This window comes from Rhinolophus sinicus, linkage group LG09 (assembly GCF_036562045.2).
Source record: "Rhinolophus sinicus isolate RSC01 linkage group LG09, ASM3656204v1, whole genome shotgun sequence".
Lineage (NCBI taxonomy): Eukaryota > Metazoa > Chordata > Mammalia > Chiroptera > Rhinolophidae > Rhinolophus > Rhinolophus sinicus.
In genome coordinates, this window is record NC_133758.1 from 33,338,044 (window position 1) to 33,364,529 (window position 26,486).

The 26,486-nt window shown below is 36.9% G+C and overlaps 1 protein-coding gene across 2 annotated transcripts in view; it reads right to left on the reverse strand.

Annotated features, from left to right (window-relative positions):
* Positions 1-19,946, reverse strand: part of RNF138 (ring finger protein 138) — a 34,809-nt gene extending 14,863 nt beyond the window's left edge. Inside the window, exons 1-2 of one of the 2 annotated variants that reach the window (XM_019714083.2) lie at positions 19,624-19,946; positions 18,930-19,117 (exon numbers count right to left, since the gene is read on the reverse strand). In XM_019714083.2, the coding sequence (XP_019569642.2) occupies positions 18,930-19,117; positions 19,624-19,779 (344 nt within the window). In that variant the 5' untranslated portion in view covers positions 19,780-19,946. Of the gene's footprint in view, positions 1-18,929; positions 19,118-19,600 lie in introns of both variants that reach the window. The other variant, XM_019714084.2, reaches the window with a different exon arrangement.
* Between the last annotated feature and the right edge of the window lie 6,540 nt (positions 19,947-26,486).

Here is a 26,486-nt window from a genome sequence, read left to right on the forward strand (position 1 = left end):
TCTAAAGCCAACATTTTAAAAGATGTTTATTAAAATATAGCTAACATACAATGTTATATTAATTTCAGGTGCACACCATAGTTACTCAACATTTATATACCCAAAGAAGTGATCACTATAAGTCCAGCAACCATCTGACACTGTACCATGGTATCACAATATTCTTGACTATATTCCCCATGCTGTACATGACATCTCCATGACTCATTTGTTTTATACCTGGAAATTTGAACCTCTTATTCCCCATCACCTTTTCCTCCCCTTCTTAATTTTTCAATTACAGTTGACATTCAATACTATTTTATATTAATTTCAGGTATAAAGCATACTGGTTAGGCATTTATATAATTTAAGAAGTGATTCCCCCTGACTACTCTAGTACCCACCTGGTACTATACCTAGTTCTTACCATATTGACTATATTCCCTGTGCTTTACTTCACATCCCCACGACTATTTTGTAACTACCAATTTGTACTTCTTAATCCCTTCACCTTTTTCACCCTGCCCCCCAAACTCCCTCCCATTATCATCCCATATATCTAGTACCCATCTGACACCTATAGTTATTACAATATAGACTATATCCCTTATGCTGTATCTTACATCCCATGACTTTGTAACAACCAATTTTCACTTCTTAATCCCTTTTGCCTTTTTATCCCCCAACGCCCCTCTCATCTAGCAACCATCAAAATGTTCTCTGCATCTAAGTTTGTTTCTGTTTTATTTGTTCATTTGTTTTGTTCTTTAGATTCCACATATAAATGAAATCACATTGCATCTGTCTTTCTCTGTCTGACGCACTACACTCAGCAAATATCCTCCAAGTCCATCCATGCTGCCACAGATGGCAAGAATCCATTCCCTTCCATGGCTCAGCAATATTCCATTGTATGTATGCACTAACCTCCTCTTTATCCATTCATCCACTGACGGACACGCAGGCTGCCTCCACATCTTGGCCATGGTAAATCATGCTACAATGAACATATGAATGCACACATCTCCTCGAAGTAGTGTTTTGGGTTTCTTCCAATAAATACCCAGAACTGGGATTACTGGGTCCTTCTGTCTCGTTATAGCCTTCGTTTTAAAGTCTATTTTGTCTAATAAGTTTTGCTACCCCAGCATTTTTTGTTTCCATTTTCATGAAATATCTTTTTCCTCTTTCTGTCCATGTGTCTTTTGATCTGAAGTGAGTCTCTTGTAGGCAGCATATGAAACGGTCGTACTTTCTTATCCATTCAGCCACTGTATCTTTTGATTGGAGCATTTAATCCATTTACATTGAACATAATTGTTGATAGATATGTAGTTATTGCCATTTTATTATGCATATTTTTCTTTTTTTTTTCATATTAAAGAAGTCCCTCTAACATTTCTTGTAATACTGATTTAGTGGTAATGAATTCCTTTAGCTTTTTCTTGTCTGGGAAACTCTTTATCTGCCCTTCGTTGGATTCTAAATGATACTTTGCTAGGTAATCTTGTTGTAGGTCCTTGCTTTTCATCACTTTGAATATTTCATGCCAATCCCTTCTGGCCCACAAAGTTTCTGTTGAGAAATCAGCTGATAGTCTTAGAGGAGCTCCCTTGTAGTTAATTGCATTTCTCTTGCTGTTTTTAAGATTCTCTGTCTTTAACCTTTGCCATTTTAATTATGATATGTCTTGGTGTGAGTCTTTTTGGGTTCATCTTGTTTAGGACTCTGTGCTTCCTGAGCTTGTGTGTCTATTTCCTTCACCACGGAAGTTTTCCATCATTATTTCTTCAAATAGGTTTTCAGTTCCTTGCTCTCTCTCTTCCTCTGGTTACCTCTATGATGCGAATGTTGGTACACTTGATGTTGTCCTTTAAACTATCCTCATTTTTTTTGGGGGGGAGGGAGTTCTTTTTTCTTTTTGCTGTTTTGATTGGGTGTTTTATGCTACTTACCTTATAAATTGCTGATTTGATCCTCTACTTCATCTAATTTTCTGTTTATTTCCTCTAATGTAGTCCTCATTTCAGTTATTGTATTCTTTGTATCTGACTGGTTCTTTCTTATGTTTTCTAACTCCATTTTTATGTTTCCTACTTCTTTGTTGTTTTCCCTGAGTTTCTTGAACATCCTTATAACCAGTGTTTTGAACTCTGCATCTGGTAGATTGTTGTCTCCTTTTCTTTAGTTCTTTTTCTGTGGCTTTGTTCTGTTCTTTTATTTGGGATGTTTCTTTGTCTACCCATTTCGGCTGCCTCCCTATGTTTGTTTCTATGTATTAGGTATGGCTGCTATGTCTCTCAGTGTTAGTAGAATGGCCGGATGTAGTAGGTGTCCTGTGGTGCCCAGTGGCCCAATCTCCCTGGTCACCTGAGCCAGATGCTCCAGGTGTGTCCCATGTGTGCCCTCCTGCTGTAGTTGAGGGCAGAAGAATGAATAAACAAATTGTGGCATATTCACAAAATGAAAACTACAGTATACTATAATGAGAATGAATATGGGTGTACATAATGTTGAGCTAAAGAAGCCAGAGGCAGAAGAATACAAACTGCATGCTTCTACATTTATAAAATAATACAAACTGAAGGTAAAACTGTATGGTTAAAAGTCAGGATAGTGGTACCCTGGAAGAGGTGGGATACACTCCTTGGAGAAGGAAGACTGAGAGAAGTTTCTGAAGTGCTGATAACTTTCTGTTATTTGATATGAGTGCTGAATATACTGGTATGGTTGGTTTGGTAAAAAATTCATTGAGCTGGACATTTATGAAGGGGCACTTTTCTGTTACATATACTTAAATGAAAAAAATTAACTAGGAGTAAAAACAAGGGTAAACATGTTACAGAGTAAAAACAAGCGTAAATATGTTAAAACTGTTATAATAGCTAAATTACCATGTAATCAGGGCTTAAAATAAAAAAAATTAAAAAAGAATTGTTAGAAACCAGAGCTAAAAAAATATGTCTGCAGAATGAGGCAATAACCAGTATGATTTTTAAAAGATCCACACCCACATAGATTCCAGGAAATTTTTAAATAATGATTTTTCAACTTTAACTTCCAGAGGGGGAATAAAATAATAGATGACTTACTAAGAAAAGAGAAATCAGATCAGCATCAAAATCATAAAGTAATAACAAACAGATGACAAAACAATAGAATGATGTATCCAAAGTTCTGAGGGAAAATGATTTACAGCCTAGCATTTCATCATCTGAATACTAAATCATTTGTTTTTTGCATTTTAGGCATTTTAGGCAATACTGAAAAATTCTGCATTCTGCAAAACTGCACACTAAAACTTATAGGGCTTGTGGGTGAACAAATGGTTGTGGTAGACAACCTGTGCATTCCTATCACCAGAGCACTGTTAACAAAAATCCAAACAATCGTAATAAAAATACTAACACATTTAAAAAGACATTTAAGTTCCTAATAAACACTTGACTCTAAAATTTTAGAAAGGGGTCATGGGGTTATAAGGACTACAAGTTGAAGCTGGTAAATTTTGGAAATGTAAAATGCACAAAAGAATAACCATGCAATAGCTATTCCAAGAGAGAGCTCATACCAAAGTGAGCCAAGAAGAATGTAAGCTGAGCATTTTGTATAATAGTATATATGCCGGGGGTTCCAAAATATATATATGCAAGTGGACACTTTGGTCAACGTTGCTCAAGCAGTAGTTCGCCATAATCAGAAGTGTCTGGACGCTGATGGTAACCACTTTGAGCACCTCTTGTGATTGCAGAAATCAAACGTGACTTGTATTCCTCTTTTGTTATCAATATATAATGTATTACAATTTTAATAGCTTTTTCCTTTCTTAAAATGTGTATACATTTTTTTAGCACCCTCTGTATAATTCTGTGGCTTGTTATTCAGCTGAGTTTTAATATAATTTGCTTCATCTGCCATTTGCTGACAGACCAAAACATCAACGTGCACATATAAACCAATCTGTTCTGATATAATCTGTTACAGAACAAGAGTGTATCACTATTCAGTCTATCACTTGTCTTTAACCTTCCTTGTTTGTGATCTTTTCACACGGTAAACTTAAAATTTTTAATGTAAATCTAAATGTATCACTTTTTCCTAAAATTACAGTCCGTGCTTTTGTAGTTTTAAGCCTTCCCCATCTCAAATTCAGAGATATTCCCCTGCATTTCTATCTAAAAAGTTTTGTTCATCAAACTTCTTAATCCACTTAATATTTTTATGTATAGTATACAGTAGATATTCCATATGCAAAGCCATTACCCAAATACTATTCTACTGAACAAGCCACCTTTTTTCCCGATTTGTAATGTCCTATCTATCAAAGATAAAATTTTTAATATATGTGTGGGACGATTTCTGGTGCCTCTAATATTTTCTACTGATCATTTACCTACTGCTGAACAAATACCATACTATTTTAATTACTATAACATCGTAATATGTCATGATATCTGGTAGGGTTGGTTCTATCACTATGTTCTACTTTTTCTAAATTTTCTTAAGTTATTCATGGTTATTAACTCATTAGAATTTTTAATCAGTCTTTCAAGTTCTAAAATATCATGTTGAATTTTATTGCAATTGCGTTAGCATTTTAAGAATTATATGGGGAAAGAGCCGGCATTTTAATTTTATTGAATCTTCCTCTCTAAAAACATGTCATGTCTCTCCACTTATTCAGATCTCTTATGCTTTTCAATAGCTTTTTAATTTTCCTTATAGAAGCCTTTTCCATTTTTGGATTTATTCTAATACTCTAAATTCTAAATACTTATACACTACTTTTTTATTGCTGTTATAAATAGGGTCTTTCTTCAGTTAAAAATTTTTTCTCTGATTATCACTGGTAAAAAAATTACTGATTTTTGTCTGTTGATCTTGTATCCAGAAACCTCTCTGCACTCTATTAGTTCTAACCGTTTGTCAGTTATTTCTCTTAGGTTTTGTATGTAGTTTTATCATCTACAAATTATGATAATTTTATCTCTTTCTTTTCCATCTTTGTATATCTTACTTCATCATCTTTTCTCACAGAATTGCCTAAAACCTGAAATATAATATTAAATGGTAGAGGTGAGGGAAATATCCTTGTCTAGTTCCTGACTAGAAAAGCACGTATGGTTTACTACTCAGTATATTTGCTACAGATTTGAGGAAAGCTATTCTTAATTAGGATAAAAGAAAATTCCATCCTATTCCTTATAAGCTATGACATTTTATAAAAGGCTGAATTCCATCAAATGCTTTCAGCATCTATTTAAATGATCATGTGCTTTTCTCCTTTAATCAGTGAATGTGATTTAATAGTTGAACATCGCGATTCTATTTCTATTTTGAGGGTCTTCTCCATTATGTAATCTTCAGTGAAAAATCAGTGCCTTTTAAAGAGGTAAATTTAAATATCCCATGATGACTGAGGGTCTGCCAACTCCTCCCTATAATTCTGTCAGTTTTCATTTGTATAAAGTTATGTTGACAGGTGCATGAAAGTTCATGATGTTCCTTTTAGTCATATGAAATATCTCCCTCCCTTGTAATGGTATCTCAATTTTGTCTGATATAAATATTGCTATACTAGCTTTCTTTTGGATGACACAGAAATATAAGGATTCAGTAAGGTTAGCATTTTCAGACACTCTGAAAGACGCAGTTCTGCTATAATACAAGACATGATTCCTAAAAATCGATGCAAAACCATCCATTACAAACCACAGGGATTATGGAAAAAACAGGGTTGGGGTATAATGCTCAAATGTACACACCCAATATAACACTGTATATTGGTTATAGATGTATTCATGTTTAAAGTTTAAATTTAGCCTGAAAAAAACACACACTACTCATTATAATAATTGTTTAAAAAAAAAAAAGGTTTACCTTTATTTATGTTTTATATTCCCTGGGGTAAATATTGCAAGCAAATAAAATATTAACACTTTTCAATATGTACAGCATATTACCATTTGTGTAAAAAAAGGGGAGGGGAAAGGATGTATATTAATACCTGCTTACATATACACCCATAAAAATGTCTGAAAGGATACCAAAGAAATCAATAATGATGTATACCAAGGAATTGTGGGGCAGAAGAGGATGCAGGGAGTGACCACAGGAATAAGGAAACTTTTCATTTTATACCTGTTTGTACTGTTTGCTTTTTGAACCACGTGAATGTACTATACACTTTTTAAATGTTTTAATTAAAATATTTTAAATGTTAATAGTTAACTCTGAGTGACAGACATGGACATCAATTTCTTTATTCTTTATGCTTTTCTCTATTAAAATTCTCAAAAGAAAAAGTAAACTAAAGGAAGGACGGAATAGATATAAAATTAAGGAGACATAAGGACAAGGTAAATTAGGAGAGTTCACTGAGTGAAAAAAGATGTTGTGTAATGTGTATTATATGATCCTAAATATACTTCTTAAAATAACTGTATGTTTATAAGTGCATGAAAAGGAGGGTTGGAAGAAAATCTGCCAACTCCATAATAAGGGTTACACCTCTTGCAAAGGGAACAGGAACATGAAGGGGGAACTTACCCTTTCCTACAGTTTTAATTTTTTTTTTTTTACATTAAAATGTGTTGCCTTTATAACGTAAAATACTACATTTTTAAATTAATAATGTATTCATTTAAAAATATACTTACATAGTACTTAAACCAGGCAGGAAATTGAGATCTTAATTATAATATGTAATAACAAAATCTAAGAAGTATTTCCAAAATAACCCAAGAAACATGTAATTGTTTTTAAAGAATAAAGAATGTAAATGAGAAAGAAAAAAATTCAAAACCTTACCTAATTCATAAAAAAATAACTCACTACAAAGATAAATAGTTTTCAAAATTCCAAATACAGCGCCACTGTTCTAAAATATATCCAAGTATGTAGTCCATTATCCAAATAGTTCTATTTATGAGCTACTTAAGCTTTTAATAAAAAAAAAAATCACAAGCCCAGCCAGAAAAAAATTTACAGATTCAAAATTTTACTTATAAGCATACACCCAAAAGTCCTAAATCAAGCACAATGGTATAACAGAAAGGGTGTGAAATAGCTTATGTTTTTTAAAATCTTAAATCAAATCTTAGCAAATCAAACACAACTGTCCTTTAAAATAATTTTTCTATATGTAATTTCACTTTATATCAGAACACATAGACAACATACTTCAAAATAAACTACACGTAAGTTCATTTACAATTTTTTTAATATTGTTACCAACTATTTTAAAGAGTGCCATTAAAGAAATTTCAAAAGTTCAACACCACGTCTAAAATATGTTAAAAATATGACCAAAAGGGATAATATGGCATACTCTAAGTTACACAATATGGTTAATTTACATTACTGTTAGTTAAACTATAAATCAGTCTTTTAAAGAGCTTTTAAACACTTTCTTAAAAGAAAAGGATTTATTTAGTGGAAAATTACTGTTTATTATTGACTGTGCTCCTTGAGGGACACACCTTTTTTCTTGTTGCCTGGCATATTAGTAAATGTTGAATGAATTTTTACTGAAAAATCGAAACAAATACAATAATTTCTATTTAGTACTTACTTTCCAAAATATTGGCAATGGGTATAAAAAAATTTTAAGGCATAAAATATAAAAGAGCAAGAAATAAATATCACTGTAGATAACAGTTTTGTTATAAAAGCCTAAATTAACCCCAAAACTTATGTGTAACAAATTAATTGAACAGACTGTGTAATAAAAACTCTCCAAATACTAATTACAGTACTATAGACTACTGATATTGCCAGAAACAATGAAAAACACTCATATAAGAAAATAAAAAAGTAATCAGGTTTAAAATTAACTTAGGACTTTATATTTATTCAAAATGTGAAGACATAAAGGAAGAAACAAGGATTTCTAGTTGAAATAAATATAAACTAATAAATGCAAAATAGGGCTTTATTAAATAGATACTGAAACTTCTTAAAGACGATTGGCAAGAATATATCTTAAAAAGCACACGTGATTAACAAAGATACAACAGCAATATAATGGAGGAAAGACAGTTTTTAATAAATGATGCTAGAGCAATTGGACATACATAGGCAAAAAAATGAAAATCTAAGTGCCACCTCATATAAAAAAATTAAAAGATTAAAAATTAACTCAAAACGGATCATGAACTATAGTAAACTGAGTAACAGCCATCCAAAGACATACGAGTAACACTTCCTAGTCCCAAGAACAAGTGAGTATCACCTTATATTGTAATACATCTGATTAAAGAGAGGGATTTGAAGATGAAGAAATAAACTGGGATTATCCAGGTGGGTCTGAAGTGCCGTCACCAGTGTCTTTATAAGAGCCGCAAAGGGAGATTTGACACAGAGCCATGTGAAAATGGAAGCAGAGACTGGAGTGGGTGGCCCCCAGGGCCTCAGGAGACCCTGCCAACAAACTGATTTCAGATTTCTGGCCTCCAGAACTGTGAGAAAATAAATTTCTGTTGTTTTAAGTCACCAAGTTTGTGGTAATTTGTTACAGCAGCCCTAAGAAACTAATACAGAGTTAAATGTAAAACATTAAACTATAAAATGTTTAGGAAAATATATATGAGGAAATATTCACAATACAGAGCTCCATAAAAGCAAAAACTGATAAAGTAGACAGACTTAATAAAAATTAAAAACTTTTAATCTGCAAAACCACATACTGGAAAAGAGTATTTGTAAATCACATATCTAACAAAGGGCTAGTATCTGGAATATATAGTCTCAAAGTTCAACAGTTAGAAAGCAACCAATCCAAATAAAATATGTTTTACCTAAGAAGATATACAAATAGCAAATAAGCACACATAAAGATGTTCAACATCATTAGTCATTAGGAAAATACAAATTAAAATCACTAGGTATCACTACACATCTACTGAAATAGTTAAAATTTTTAACTAATCACAACACAAAATTCTGGTAAGGGTGCAAAGAAACTGGATCACTCATACACTGCTGGTGAGAATGGAAAATGGTAAAGACACTGGAAAAAAGTCTGGCATTTTCTTAAAAGAGAAAACATGCAATTACCATATGACACAATTGCATTCTTGGGCATTTATTCCAGAGAAACAAAGGCAAAAAACCTATATATACCGTGTTTCCCCGAAAATAAGACCTAACCAGACAACCAGCTCTAATGCGTCTTTTGGAGCAAAAATTAATATAAGACCCAGTATATTTATATTTATATTAATTATATTATATTGAATTACATTGTATTATACTGTATTATATATTATATTATATTATATTATATTATATTATATTATATTATACCTGGTCTTATAGTAAAATAAAACCCGGTATCATATCATATATCATATCATATCATACCCAGTCTTGTAGTACAGGAAAATAAGACTGGGTCTTACATTAATTTTTGCTCCAAAAGATGCATTAGAGCTGATTGTCTGGCTAGGTCTTATTTTCGGGGAAACACGGTAAATATTCGTAGCAGTTTTATTTGTAATGGTCAAAAACTAGCTATTCCAATTGTCCTCCAGTGGGTGAATGGCTTTTCAAAATGTGACACATCCACACCATGTGGTATATCCTGACCATGTACAGATGCATACTACGCAATACAAGGAACTAACAATTGATACAACAAACAACCTGAATCTGCAGAAAATTATGCTGAGTGAAAAAGAAATCCCAAAGGTTATATAATATTGATTCCATTGATGTAACATTACATAATTCTTTTTTTCTTGGTAACAGCTCTGTTGAGATATAATTCACATACCATACAATTCACCCATTTAAAGTATATAATTAAATGGTTTTTACTATATTTACAGAGTTGTACAATATATGATTCTTGAAATGACAAAATTATAGAAATAAAAAACATTAATGCTTGCCAAGGGTTAAGGAGGGGGGGGGGGGGGGGAAGTAGGCATAGCTATAAAAAGATTACATGAGGGATCTGTGTAGTGACAGTATGACAGTAACGTTCTAGATCTTTACTCTGTCGATATTCTGGTTATATTTATACATTTGTCATTGGAAGAAACTGGGTCAGGGTACACATGATTTCTGTATTATTTCTTATAACTACCTGTAAATCTACAATGATCTCAAAATAAAAAGTTTAACTTTAAAAAAATTTATTTTAAAAAGAGCAAAAGTGATAAACCTACCCCACCAGATTTTTAAACATTATGTCCATATATTACAATGCATATTCACTTGATCAGAATGTGTTAAGTACTGACTACATAACAGACACTAGGTATAAAATGGAACAAAAGTGACAAAAATCCCTACCCTGATGGGACTTATACCATCATGTGCAAGCAAGCATTTGTTGCAGGTATGTGTGTATATATACCATATACTCAAAAAATGAATCATTTACTGTGCTAAAACAGCAAAAATAATTAATGAAAGTCAAGAATCCCCAAACAGTCAAATTACTTTAAGAATTCAAATATACTAATAAGATTCTTAAAACAATGCAAAAGGAATGTCCTCTAAGAAATTTTGAAGCAAACTGAATAAAAATGGAAAATTAAGATCCAAAGGCATACATCATATATCCCAGTAAATTCCAGGTGAGTCCAAAAAAAACGGACCATTTTTTTTTAAAGATTCAACAAATAGGAAAAAAGTGAATTAACATTATAACTTTAGATAAGGGAATCAAATTATCTCAAATCTGACCATGTAAGATGTAATATACAAAAAGAAAGTAACCGAATAGGAAAGTAATGTAAAATAAGTGTAAGTAATAAATTATAATAGATTACGATTAAAACATAGCCATAAAAATTATCACAAACAATAATGAATGCCAACTATAATTTTATATATATATATGTGTGTATATATATATGTATATATATATATATATATATATATGTATATGGTTACAGGAAGCAGAGTACAGCATTAGGAATAGAGACAGTGTAAATGTAATGGCCCTGTGCGATGTCAGAGGGATAGTGGATGGGGGGAGGGGGGAATCACACAGTGTGCTGGATATAAATGATAAACGTCTAAGTATTGTTTTGTCTTGTGCACCTGAAACTAATAAAATTTAAAAAAAAAAAAAGATCACAAATGTACCCAGAGCACATTCTGAATAGTAAAATTAAAAATTAGTATATAAAAATTCAATATGGAAAAATGCACACAGCTTACTAGCAACTAAAGAAATATTCGATTTTAAAGTGACTTCTAGACACCATTAGAAGTTGTATTAAACTAGCAAAAAATTGTTTTGAAAAAAGTTGGCAAAGATGATTGAATACAGACTCTAGTATAGTACTAATGGCATTTTGTAAGTTAGTTCAATTTTGTGGAAAGTAACATGACATTTATAAAAAGAGCAGTTACTATTTATTGAGTACTTAATATGTGCTAGGAATGGTTCCAGAAACTTTACATTCATTATTTTGAATTCTTACAAAAAGAAATGTTTTAAAAGTTTATTATTTATAAATGAGGAAACTAAGGCTTAAAAAATACAAAGTTAAGAAATCTTAAGAGGCTTAAGGCTAAAAGATGTTTCTCCATTAAAATACAATTCCCTACATGTTCCCTCTACCGCAGGATCTTTGTCCAGAAGTTCCCTCTCACCCAGAATATTCTATACACAAACACAACCCTCTACAAATTAACACTTACATATCACTGAAATCTAAGCAACAGTATCACTTCCTGGAGTCTTTGACTACCTATTCATCCACCATCAACCCACCCTAGATTTGGTCCCCTTCTTAAACTCTCTCAGAACCTAAGAGTTTGTAATTGCACAGTTATCTGAGTATATATTTGAATTAAACTATGTCTCACCAACACTACTCCAAGAGAGCAGGGATCATATCTATCTCTTAATCACTTTATGTCCAGCACTGTAACACAGCTGGGCACCTAATAGGCATTCAGTAATATTTGTTAAAGCAATGAATACCAATTTATCTTAATCTAATCCAAAAACTATTAAATCTCTTAACCCAAAGACATAATCCATAGTCCTCAAAAAAAAAAACCATTCCATGTACAAAACACTCTATAAAGCTGTAATCATCTTTGTTTGACAAAGCTGACAAATTCCCTGTATATTACCCTTTGACTCAGCAATTCAACTTGTGAGAATTTATACTGCAGGAAAAACACATGTGAAATGGTATTTATACAAGTTTAATCACTGAGGCATTATTCATAACAGCAAAAAATTAGAAACAAACTGAATGTTCATCAATATGAAATTGGTTAAATAATGATACATCAAACAATGGAATACTAGAACACCAAATACGTTCCATGAGGTCAGAGATTTTTATATGGTTTGCTAAATGCTACAGTCCTAGTATCTACAATAGTATTAGCACATAATGATTAGCAGACATTTGGTCCTGTCCAAAACATCCATGGAGGGAGACATTAGGTTCATGTCAAAAGGTCCTTGAAATCTGGTCCTATCAAAAATGTCTATGAGCATATTTGGTCCATGCCAAATGGTCCTTGATATTTGGTCCTGCCAAAAATACGTTCATGGTGAGCCCATTAACATTTACTCATACTTTTGGTTTACAGGATTAATACATAAAAAATACTATGTTTTATTGGTCCAATAACTGTATTGTAACTGTATTGCCGATAATAACCCTTCTTACCTCTACAGCCTAGCTGGTAATGGTACATGGGGTTAGGTAGATAGGATGGCATAGACGACTCCATGGACGTTTTGGACAGGACCAAATGTCCTGCAAGATACATAACAAACAGGCAATACTGGTTGAATGAATGAATGAAAACTCTGCAACCAAAAAAAAAAGAAAAAGAAGGTCCTTTATTTATGTACTGATATAAAATTACCTCCAAGATAGTAACATGAAATTACAAGGTACAAAAGAATGCATAGAGTATATTGTTCCTTGTATGAAAAACAAGAAAAAACTTGTTTATATACAACTTTGTCTATATACATCATCTCTGAAAGAATACGTAAGGTAATAGTGATTGTGGGAGATAGTCATATTATTCTCTTTATACCTTTAAAATTGTGAATTACAATATTCTTCATTCACAATACTTCCTTCGGTATTAAATATCTGGACCAAAAAAGTTGAAAGATTCCTTTCTATTCACAATGATAATCTATCTTTTTGTGTATATGCTCACCATCTAGCCATCTCAATGACCAGATCGACCACCAGTATTGCAGTGCTTGTGTTCAAGTAACCCTTATTTTACTTACTAATGGCCCCAAAGCAATTCACATACCTTTTATTATAGTATACTGTTATAATTGTTCTATTTTATTATTATTGTTGTTAATCTCTCACTGTACCTAATTTACAAATTAAATTTTATCATCAATATGTATATATAAGAAAAAAACAGCATATATAGTTAGGTACTATCTGCGATTACAAGCATCCACTGTGGGGGAATGTATCCCCTACTGATAAAGGAGGACGATTACACTGAGACTGCCAGACACCATAACCAAGGTACAAATTAGGAAGACTGTGTGAAGTCACTTAGTTTGAATTTTGTTCAGTGAGGATTCACTCCCCAACATAAGAGTTGCATACTTCCCTTCCCCATCGCTGTTAACCATGGCCATGTGACTTGCTTCGGTCAATGGACTATGAAAGGCAGAGGCTAGAAATACTCACATGCTTGCTCACTTGGGCTTGCCTCTTACATTTCTGCATGAGAAAACCATGCCCTAGGTGGTTTACTGACTCCAAAAGAATGACAGACATGTAGAGCAGGACTGAAAGCAACCTGCAGCCTGGAACCAAGCCCAGAGGAGACAGCCTACGTCAGTCAAACCACAGTTGATCTGTAGATTTATGAGCAACACGTGCCAATGCTGTATGTCAAAAAAATTTTTAAAAATTTTCAAATCTAGCTTTTTGTGTCAGATGCTATAGCTATTAAATTAATTACATAATTTTATATTTTTATGGATTTTTTAAAACTGTAAAACACATACACAATATTATTCACAAACATTACTTCATTTGTTCTTTGCAATAACCCTGTGAAATAGGTAACTATGTCTCTACACGTTTTATGGACAAAACAGGATAAAAGGAATTAAACGACTTCACGAAGCTGTGGTCTCCCAATATAAACTCATTCATTCCTTTACTCAATACTAAATGCTCATAGTATGCTCAGATAAGTTAAAGTACATCTGGGTTACTGCCTGTATAGAGCTTAGTCTAACATGTGAGAATGACATTTGTCAAATCATCTGATTCCAAAAATGTTGATTATAAACTGTGATAAGAGGTATAAAGGAATGTTATTCATGTCCTCTATTTCTAACTCTATGTTCCTTCCTTTGCAGGACCAAACACGTGTCCTCAGATATAAAACTTATTCCTCATCTCCCTTTGGCTGGACCATTTCAGTCTGCTAGACAGCTTATTTCAAAACAATTTAGAAAGGGGAAGGAAAAAAAAAGGTGCAGGGCAAGATTACTAAAACTATTTTCAGGCATCAAAGGATCCTGTATCCTCCTTTAGGATAATGCATTACCCTGAAACAACTTAAAAGGTTATGTTTAAGTTTCTCTCAACTTTAAACTAGCAGATGCTAGATGAATTTCTGTTCTTACCCATTCTCCTAACAAAAGGCTGATCGACAGACATTGAGAGAAAAAAACAACATTCCCATCCATCGTGCTCCCATTTTAGTATTAATTAATTTAAAATCTGGCATCTTTTATCTTCATAGTCTATAGTCAAAACCATTCCTCAAAATAACTTAAACTTAAAAAAAAATCACATCTTAAGTTGGTCTTGAGGACTTCAAATTAAGTTTGTTACATAATCAAATAGCATAGCATTTTTTAATTATACCATTTTATAAATAACTTTGTCAAAAGGATTTGAGTAAAGTCTTAAAAACCTTACAGAAAAAGATGATCTGGAGCAGCCATTTACTAAATCGGCAAGAAACCATATAAGCCTGGCTTTCAGAATTATAACAAATTTGTAGAAAGAAGAAATTTTAAAAGTACAGATGCTCAAACAACAAGATACCAATAAAATTGTTAAAATTGTAAGAAATATAAACTGAAATCCAGGGACTGGATAATCCCAAGCAGGTTAATAGAGAATCACACAAATCTGTGCTTAATGAGCAGAGGAAGATGATTTGTATTAGCTTATTTTAAAAGATGCCTCCTTACAGAGATGCCCAAAAGAAAACAGATTAGATTTCCATTTTTAAGAGTCTGGCAAGGCACCAATTTGTACTTGTTATTGTATGTAATTTGCATTGTAATGGAGCTTACTTCTAACAACTACTTGAGTTACTTATTTCCTTGACCATTCAGAAAGAGGAAGAAAGGAGGTTTGGTTCAAAGAGCCTTTGAAGATTACAAAAGAAAAAACCAAAAGAGATAAATACACCTTATTACTATGCCAGCCCGTATCTTCTTCTAAAAGCTTAGTTTGAATACCTGCTCAACTTTAATATTCCTAATTCATCTTTACATGTTTTTCAAAATATAACATCTGACCTAAGCATCTGACACTGCTAACTACTGTTCCCTTAAAATTTTTCTGTTTCTACTGTCACAATTCGTCCTGGTTTTCTTCCTATCCTGTCCATTCCTTTTCTGGCTGCACTTTTCTTCATTCTGTATTTAAAAACGTATTCTCCAGCATTTTGTCCAATCTAGGCCCTCTGCTATCTTTCAATTTCTATACCTCTTTTTGTGGCTACATCCATACTCACAGCTTTAGCTCCATGTATTCTAGATTTACATACACATACCTAACTACTGGACATACAATCATCATATCTCACATGATATCCTTAAAATGTGAGAAATCTCTTCTCTCCAGTACCACAATCATTACCTTGGTTCAGGTTCTAATCATTTCTCTCTTCTTACACAGCAAATAATTGACCTCTTCACTAGTCTTACCACCAACAAACTGGACCCTACTGCTAAAGTAAACTTTCTAAAATTGAAATGTGACCATGCTGCTCCCTTGCCAAAAATTACTGAATTGGTCTCTATGGCTTCCAGGAAAAAGTTTTGGCTTACACAGTAAGTTCCTGCCAATATTGCTGTGTTCATCTCCACTACACTCATCCTTTGGCTCCAGTCAAACTTTGTAGTCTAGATACAGTCATCCTCTGTAACCCCTCCTTGCCTCTGCATATGCTATAAACCTAATCCGGGTATTACCCAACAAACCCTGAATACCAATTGTGACCTAAAGTATTATTTTATCCAGGAAATCTCTCCTATATTCATAAGCTGATTTAGATACCTACTCTCAATGCTCACATAAAATTTTCTATCTAAATCTCATATCAATCACATTCATGTATAGGTCTTCTCCATTAGACTACCGTATTTCCCCAAAAATAAGACGTAGTTGGACCATCAGCTCCAATGCATCTTTTGGAGCAAAAATTAATAAGACCCGGTCTGATACTAAATTATATTATATTATACCAGGTCTTATATTAATTTTTGCTCCAAAGGACGCATTAGCGCTAATGGTCCAGCTATGTCTTGTTTTCAGGGAAATATGGTATTAACAGTCTCCAGGGAAAGAGCACTTTGTATTCTCTGTACCTGACATACAGAAAGCATCCAACAACTGCTGCTTAAAGGAATGAATGGTGATTAAATGGGAATTCATATTTGGTGAAGTTACTCTAACAACAATGAACTTGTTCCTTTGACTAGAATAGTGGGCAAATCCTTTGCTGTTGTGGAAATGATAATGAAAACTTTTTATTTCCTAATAGACCCAGTGCCATAGTGACCCAAAGCCCATATATCACCCCATTTCTCACCACCCATGAATCAAAAATTGACTTTGTAGCTAACTATAAATTTGTTAAAGGCACAGGTTTGTCCTTTGTGAAAAGGGAAGAGCAAATGACATTTTAAACTAGGTTGTTTAAAACAGATTCTATTTATTTCCCCACCAAACTTCTTCCAGTCAATTAAGACCCTGTTCCACCATAATCAGCCCTTCCCAAATAAAACTTTTTCCCCTTCTGCCTTCTTTAATTCATTGTCCAACCAGAACCTGGAGCACTGTGTAGGTTGGAGGGAGGGGCAAAAGAAAGAAATACGGGAAGGTGATAGAACAGCATCCATTCCTCTTATCAACAATCTGCTCTATATTTCATTCCCTTTCCATATATAGTCTGGTCACATCCAAACCCAATGAGTTGATCTGAGGAAAGTCCTTAACAATCAACTCCACTCTCTTTTCCATAGCCTTGAGGTCAAGCCAAATTAGTCTGACTTTAAATGCCCCCCAAGGGAAATGGACTAAAGCAAACTGCTTGGAATTTTGAGGGGAGCTAGAGATTACAGTGAGTTCTATGATCTATGAGGTCAATGACCCAAAGAGTAACTAAAATGATTTTGTCCAGAAAAAATTTACTTCCTCTCACTTTGCCCTCCTTCAGGTCCCTTCCTTCCACCCACTACCAGCACAAGCACAGGAAAGGCATCAAGTTATGATAATGAATACTGACAGATTAAAGGCTAAAAAGCATACACTGTGCCCTAGACATCTCAAAATATATTTCTAACAATCAACCCATTTGTTGCACCAAATAATAAAAGAATGTCATTCATCTCCCTTAAACAACAAAAACATAACTGGCATAACTTCTATAATGAAAAGCTACATGCTTTTGGAATTAGGCAGACAGTAAAGATTGGGGATCAGAGAAAAGTAGGTATCAAGAAACAATTATAATGAAATTTCTGATTAACCCCAAATTCAATCAGCTCTTTACAAAATTATAGAAACTTCCTCCCCCCCAAAAAAAGTAGAATCAAGAAATACATTTAGAACCTCGTTTGATTCTTCTCAGCTATTTATGAGCACACAGAACTTTCAAGCCTACGTGTATTCTTTTGAAATAAAGATTTTCAAGCCAGAAATTCACCTGCCAGAAATTCTTTTGTAAGTTTGGAATGGAGCCTGGGAATTGGTATGTTTACTTAAAAAGTTCCCCAGGGACCCCAATCAGCAGCCAGGTTTATCACAAGTGCTATATACCTTTACAAGATGGGCTCCTTCCAACCTTGACACTCCAGCAGTCTATAAAATTATTGAAGCTCTTCCTATAAACATGCCAAATCAAACCGCAGAACACCACCTAACCCCTCTGTGGTCTCCCTCACCCCTGGAGTTACTGCCTTATTTTCAATTGATTCCTAACAACAGTCTGTCTTCCTTTCTCTTCTCCACCCTTGTAGTAACCAAGTAATAAGCAGAAGTGTATAAAACAAAGGAAAATTATCACTTCAATACCCGGAAATCCTGTCAGTTCTAACATGAGTAGAAAACCCATTCTAGATCTTTCTAACATGTACTGAATTTTAAACGAAACAAAATACTCTCAAGGGTGGTCTGTGAAGCAGGATTGAAAGGTAAGTTAGATAAGAGCCCTTGGATCTGGAAAGGATGGACTAAGATTCTGAAAAGAAGGGGAAACTTTAAAGCAGGGCAGGTCACAGGAGTGGAGCAAGCGGGCCCGTGCAGGCACCTCAGCGGGTTTTGACACTCGACACCCAGCCTTCATTCAGGTTGCTAGGAAACAAAAAGGCTCCACGTTCCCTGAGATTCCACCCGGGCCTGGAAGAGAGAGGGGCCTCCGGGACCTGAAGACGCCACAGGGAAGGGCCTGGGCACTGCCCTGGGGACGCAAAAACGAGGGACACCCGGGGACCGGGAGCTCGGGCTGAGGGGCCGGGCGCAGGAAGCGGGCCCCGAGCTCGGGGGGAGGGCGGTCCCGGGCTCTAACGGATAGGGAACGTGCCCTCTGCGCAGAGCAGCGCTCCGGCAGGGCCGCGGCGGGCTCGGGTACCCCCAGGCCGCGGCAAAAGGTCCCGGGCAGAATGCGGGGCCTAAACGACCACCCGGCTCCGGTCGGGAGAGGGGGCATCTACTCACACGTGCTGACAGGCCGCGGTCCGCACCGGCGTTTTGAGCACCTCCTGACAGACGGGGCAGTAGAAATCATCTTCGGTGTAGGAAGTGGCCGCGGAGAGATCCTCGGCCATGGCGGGGTGGGGAATCAAGGCGGCGGTAGCCGCCGAGGTGGCGGTGGCGGTGGCGGTGGCGGCCCGAGGCCCGACTCCCTGCGCGAACCCGGAGGGGGAGGGGAACCTCGTCAGGAAGCGGCTCGCGCCAGGGGGGGCGGGGACCGGGCGGGGCGGGGCCGAACGGCGAGACGCTACGGCCGCACGCGCCGGACGAGGGTCGGTCCCCAGGGCTGCTCCTCCCATTGGGGCGGGACGGGAAGGCAGTGCCAGGCGGGAGGCAGCGGTGGAGAAAGCAGCGATTGGCTTCACTTTCGTTTCTACAGAGGTTTGGAGCATGCGCGGCGCCGCCCTTCTGGCCTGGGAAGGGAGGCCGCAGCCCGCCCCCAGGCCTCCCGCAGGAGGCCAGGCCAGTACCCGGCTCCTGGACGCGGACCCGGCTCCGCCCCTACCTCTTTACTTCGCTTCTCGTCTCCCTTTCCCCTCCTTTTTGGCTCCCTTTGCCCACCTTTACCCCACGTCCCTGGCCAACACAGTCGTCTGGCTCCCCACCGCAACCCACTCTTTCGCGCGGCTGCCTACCCCGCCGCTTGATAGATGCTCACTTGGGATCTCCGGAGCCTCACGGCTGATGGAGCACTTTCCCGGCGCGTGTTGATAGAGGAGAGGTGGCCCTCGCCGGCCTCGCGCTTGTCTGGCCGCAGTTGCCTTCCCTGCGGAGGCCGGGAGGGGCGTGGCGGACGGAGTGCCGCCGGGCTCATGGGCCCGAAATGGTGCCGGGCCCGGGGCTCACGGTGCACCGGGATCCCACAGCTCCCTCCAGCAGCTCTCCCGTGGCATTGCTCTGTCTGCTGCCTGCCGGGCAGGTCACCGAACCCTGGAAGGCGTCAAGCACCAGGTGGTGGAATGAGAAAGGGCGGCCTCCATAGCAACCGGCGCGTGGCGCCTTCAGCGGGTTGTGACATAAACAGCTGGGTGCCTACATCTGGCCCCCCCCCACCCCCCCGCCACCGTATTGCGAGGACTTCATTTCTCACCGCTATCAAATACACTGGGTTTTTCAGGAATTTTTCCTCAAAAAATACCATTTCCTAATGTTAAAGATTTGCTCTTTACGATTTGCCCTTGTCAGAATGTTTTGATTAAGTCAAGATGTGTTATGAAGCAAGTATTATAATATCCGTTTGTAATCGTTTGCGGGGGGGGGGGGGAATTAAAAATAAGCTCCCTTGTGAGAGTTTCGTTTTTCGCCCTTAACACAATGTGACTGGCAGTCACATTTGTCGATGTAGTCTTCCATCCACACCTTTGTTTTGTTCGGTTTTTGATAGCTTTAAAGAAAAATGATGTAGAAGCACGGATCTAGCTATTTCACCAATGTTATTTTCTAAATGTTTTTATTTTTTAATGAGGCTTTCATTCGCAGATATATCCACCTAACCGATAAATCTCTAAGATGCGATCACACATGAAAGGAGCTAAGGAAAATCTGAAACATCATAAAGCATCCTCAATTAGCTTCAGGGGCAAAAAAGGTTTTATTAGCACGTGGTGTTGAAGCTCTCCACCATGGTCTAAATAAGTCATAAATAGAAGTCACTGAAGGGACTAATTAATTCAATTCTGTCATTTATTGTCTAACATTGGTCTTGGCACTATGTTAGATGTTATGCAGGTGTTAGGAACTTCGCTCTAAGCTAATTTATAGTTTTGGATGTCTTATCAAAGTGAAAGGACAAAAAAAATTGGTATTTGCCAAAGTATTAAATTTTTCATTAACAGTGAGTATAATGAGGATAGGAAGTGAAATGATTGGATGTGTGTGGACTTAGAGAAAACCTTATGGAGGAAACGTGTCTTCATGTACATCTTAAAATGATGATGCCTGGAATAATACTTAATTTTTTTATCCAATGAACAGCTAATCCCCGCTATCAAACTACAACATTTTGCATTTTTGTTCCCTTTCCTTCCTAGCAAGAACAGTGGAAGCAGAGCAGGAAAGTTAATTTTAGCTTCAGGTTTCCTGATTGGGGGGGGGGGGGGGGGCAACGAATAGCAGTAGGCCAGGTTCTTTCAAATTTACTTATAAAATAGTTCTTAGATTAGAAATTTCACCCTTTTGATGATATATTTCCAGTCATATTTCACTTATTTTTACCGCTTTTGGAAGTAAAGTATATTTTCTACTTAATAGAGTGTTTCTCTTTATTAATTGGGACTCCTTAACCAGAAAATTCATTTTGTATAATAGCTTTAATTTTATTTCACTCTGTCTCTAGTGGCAGCCTTACTAATGCTGTAATCCAAACGTGTCTTATTACTTCCTCATATAGTCTGAGAAGTCATTTGGCATACGTGTAAGCATCAAGTTGCCAGTATGTGGAAACCCATAAAAATAAGTGGGTATAAGTAGAATGTAGTTTAAAAAATAAACCATAATTGTCAAACAACACAATCTTCTGTCTTGGCAGCAATTCGTTTGAAAAACTACTTGATATTTTTATGGCAATGTCATAGCTTTACTCAAAATACATTCAGTCATGTAAGTAAAATGCTCTCAGCCTCTGGACAATAGGAGAAAAACCCTAAAGGTTAGATCAATTTGATAAACTTAGTCTGTTGCAATAACATAAACAGTTCCTTTAAGTTTAGATTAAAGCACCCTGTCTCTTAATAGTCCATCTCTCTCAGTCTACTCCCACCAAATGGCATCCTGGAGGATAGAAGGGACGACAAGGGATAGCTAACATGAACTTGAGATACTACTGGGGAATCCTGCGATACTACTGGGGGTCCTGAGATCTGCAATGTCTCCTTTGAATTCTTGCTAGACATTTCTGCAGCGGGGTTAATTTTGGCTGCTCCCTGAGATGCTACAAATCCTGGGCATTCTACTGCGGGTACCTTCTAGTGAATATTGCTCTGGCCTATCAGCTGGGTCAAGGGTTTGTGGTGTGCCCTGGTTGATTCAGCCTTACACTGTAGAACCCTCTGAATCTCTGCCACAGTCATCTGCTATTCCTTGGCCCTCAGTATGGCAGGGAGCTTAGCAGAGCTTAGCAGGCCCTCATACTCTCAACGCAGCTACTGTGTTTCCCCCAAAATAAGACCTAGCCAGACAGTCAACTGTAATGCGTCTTTTGGAGCAAAAATCAATGTAAGACCTGGACTGATTTTGCTATAATATGAGACCGAGTCTTATAGTAATATAATATAATACAATATAATATAATAAGACCCAGTCTTATTATATTATAGTAAAATAAGACTGGGTCTTATATTAATTTTTGTTCCAGAAGATACATTAGAGCTGATTGTCCAGCTAGGTCTTATTTTGGGGGAAACATGGTACTGCCCATAGCATCTCTTGGAGTCCTTGCATCTGCCACTCTGGGAGGGAGCCTCATTCTACATAAACATTCTATGTCACTGGATTTACATGGAGTGCTGACTGGTACGTTGATTCTGAACAGCCTATAAGGCCATGTGCTTCTATTAATAACTCTTTAACCCTAGCACTCCCCTCAACCTATCTAACATACCATTCCCCTACTCTGTCTCTCTTTTCTACCAACATTTCCTTGGACTGGAAAGAATGGACTTTTCCCCTTGCCACTTACTGCTGATTAGGCCCTCCCATACGCAAAACTCTCTAATCAAGTCCAGTAGGCTAGGCGGTAATTAACACCCTAAAGGGATAATTGAGTGAATTTAGAAAGTTAATTTCTTCCTTGACAAAGCTTGGCTTTGTCTTAATACAGAGCCTTTTGGAAAGCCTGTTTTGCTGGTAAAGTGGTTGCCTTTGAAGAAGTGAACTGGGAAACTGGGGAATGGAATGGAAGGGAGGCTCATGTTTCGCTGTCTACCCTTTGGTGTCTTTTTAAATTGGTACCTTGTGCAGTGTTGACAGTTTCAGCTGGTTCCTACCAGTACAGCTCTATTAGTCCTTTTCAGCCTTGCCTTTTCTGATTGGTCAATAGTCTGTCCTGAATGACCAGTTGTTAATTTGATTCCAGTTGTTAAATATTTTCAACAGCCTCACTCCTGACCATGTCCGTAAATAACCTATTTACAGATGGCATATAATTTAATTGTCCAAACCTATTTTGGAAATGTTCTTTAAAAAAAAAAAAAAGAGCAACATTCTTTTCATTCCTGTTGAATTAATCTTAATTTCTTCTTTTCCTCACCTCATCCCCACACACACACAGGCAGATGGATGCCTCATGCAGAGTAAGAAGGCAATCAAATGAATGAGACTATGAGAGAGAAACAATAACAGGTACCATGTTCCTATCAACAAACATTCAAAAAGCCTGCTCCCATCCCCCACTCTAACAAATAATGGTCATTGTTCAGGTATCTTCTCTCTTTTTTTCCAGCTATATACTTCAGGAGGCAACATCCATTCCCATGGGGGAAAACCATGATAAAATTGGGCCAGTCTGGATGAGCCATTTCCGTTTCTTTCCAGTGGTTTAGGCATCAGTATGTAATTCCGTTATGACCAAGGTGGTATGAGGGGAATTCTTCTGAGGACTTTAGCAAGTATTTTGCTGATCAAAAACCAGACAAACAGAAATAAACAATTCCATGCTATTAATACATCCAGATGTTTTCCTGTCTATCTGTGCTGGCTGGAACCATCATGAAACCATGAAAATAATATGCCAATGTACTAAGATGGCAGAGCTGAAAGATGGAAAGAATGTAGGTCCTTGATGTAGTTGAGCCATTTAATTAATCTAATCAACACTGGAACTGCCCTACCTCTTATCTGTTAATCCCTTCTAGTTTAAACCATTCTCAGTTGACTCTTCTGTTATTTGTAGCTCAAAGTGTCTAAACTGAGCATTTGCTTCTAGACTCTCAGATCCATTTCCCCGCTAGTCCCCTGTTCTGCTGTTTGTTGCTGTACATAGCTCACCCTTACAAACTGCTCCCCATTATTCCTTGCCAACATCTAGCTAATCAGCCAATAGGAAGCACTGGTGAGAGACTGAAAGAAGCCAAGGTATTTCTCCCTCTCAGACATTGTGATTTATAATAAGAAATATATATTTGATCTTTGTCCCAGTTTTTGGCACAGAGCTCCTAAAACCTTTGTAATTTCCTATGTGTTGAGAGCAGTAAATGTGTCAAATGTTAATGGGGTGACTTTTGGAAAGGCCTTAGCTCACCTGAGGATGAGGGCTGGTTTGCCAAGAAGCAGCGACTAAGTGACTAAAGGGTTGGAATATTAAGTCCCACTCTTGGACCTCCAGGGAAGAGAAAGGGAATGAAGATTGAATTCATTCAAAAAAGACCAATGATCTAATCAATAATGCCTATGTAATGAAGCCTCCATAGTAACTTAGACAGGGTTCAGAGAACTTCCAGGTTGGTGAACATGTGGAGATTGAAGAGACTGGTATGCTCAGAAAGCAAGGAAGCTTTGTACCCTTTTCCCCATGTCTTGCCCTATTCATCTCTTCACCTTGCTGTTCCTGAGTTATATCCTTTTGTAGTAAACCAGTAATCTAGTGGGTAAACTAGTGGTTTCCTGCGTTTTGTAAGCACCCTAGCAAATAAATCAAACCTGAGGAGGGAGTAATGAGAACCTTTGATCTATAGCCAGTCAGGTGACAACTAGGACTATCCAGTTGGTATCTGAAGATGAGGGTTGGGGTGGGGGGCAGTCTTGTAGGACTGAACCCTAAACCTGTGGTATCGGATGCTATCTCCAGGTAGTGTCAGAATCGAGTTGAATTGTAGGACATCAAGCTGGTATCCAAGAATTGCTTGGTGTGTGGGAAATACCATTCCACATACACAGTGGGATTGGGTGACAGAATTTTATCCTCCACCCCCCTCTGCTTCTGTCAGTGGCTTCATTTCTTTCATGGTTTCAGCTTCTGGGAGACTGCCTTTCCCTCTGTGGTCCCAGTTCCTGCTGGGCAGTCCTGGCCTTTTCTCTGTGGCTTCTGTATTTGCCTCACTGTCACACTTGGTCTTTCAGCAATTCCAACATCCTCTTTTGAACTACTTATTAAGAGTTCTACTTTCCTGACTTGACCCTAACCCATTTTCCTAACTGAATTAACACTTTAGAAAGAGAGGAGAAGGCAAAGGAGAAACACCGCAAAAGTGGTTCTTCTGAAGAGCAGAAACTGAGTTACTTTCCATTGCGGGCTTAAATTCTTTCTTCACAACTTTGCAAATTAGCACAAATGGAAACCCAAAAGTGAGATTAAATTACGTGTAGAAAATAAAATAATTTATCCTTTTTAGTCTACCCTAGTTTGGGACAGTAAAATTTCAACTCCTTCATAAATGTCATTATGAATATGCATTTTCATGCTATTTACATAGCATTTAATTTCATATCAGCAGTATATTTATGTACTATTGTAGAGCTATCATTTTTAATAACATTCCTATTAGTAGTCCCTGTGGCCCTATTTATTCTGTGGCATCCAGCCTCTATGTTACAATTGATTAGTATAGAGGTGTGTATAGTCCCAACGTGTGCCAGTCATACTCTCTCCCAAGAATGTGGAATTCAAATCCCTATATTCTAGTCAGTCTCTGTTAAGTGCCTCAGTTTGGAAGGTATGTTAACACAAGCTGCACAAGCTGTGGGACAGCCGCCTTCTTCCTTGCCCTAGCAGAGAAAGCCAATCAGCAGAGAGAGGGCAAACCAACAATGAAACCGACATTCTGAATGCAGTTAATATTTCGCTGAATGAGCTACTACGCTGTCCTAAGAGGCAGAGCCATAGACTGGACCAGAAACAGACTAGATTTCAACAAATCAACTCACATTCCAACTTTTCTTTGATGTTGTTGTTGTTGTTTTTAATCTCTGAGAGAAAGATATAAATTTGAAAATAAAAGATCTCTCACCCTTGCCCGTGCCCCTCCTTTCTTTCTCTCTCCTTCTTTCTCCCTTTCTCCCTCCTCATTTTTTCTTTTTCCTTTTATTCTTTCCTTCACACATTTATTGACATCCTCTGGGCATTGTCCTGGGCTCATAGCCAGGATAAATGCAACTGTAATAAAATTTACTCCAGTATAACAGTGGAGGCAAAAGCCTGACGCCAATTTCAAAAAGCAAACAAAGCCTAATTTTTAGGGAAATAGCAGAACCCTCCAGCACATATACACCCTTCTTTCTATACATTAAATTCAATTATTCCAGCCATAGCTCCTTCAATACATATGCACTTACTAGTTCCTCAAAAGGAGACAATCAAAATTCCCTTCCAGCTATGCTTCTAGAAATAATGTCATGAGGCTACTATTTTTCCAATTCAGTATTTCTTAGTTCTTCCTTTAGTTGAGTCTTAATCTGGTCCACTTTTAACATCTCATGATCCTGCAGCCTTAGACTAAATCATAAATGTGATTCATATCGACCACCTCTTATGTACCACAGTCCAGAGCAAATGCAACTATTATACAATGAAAACTTCCATTTAGAACG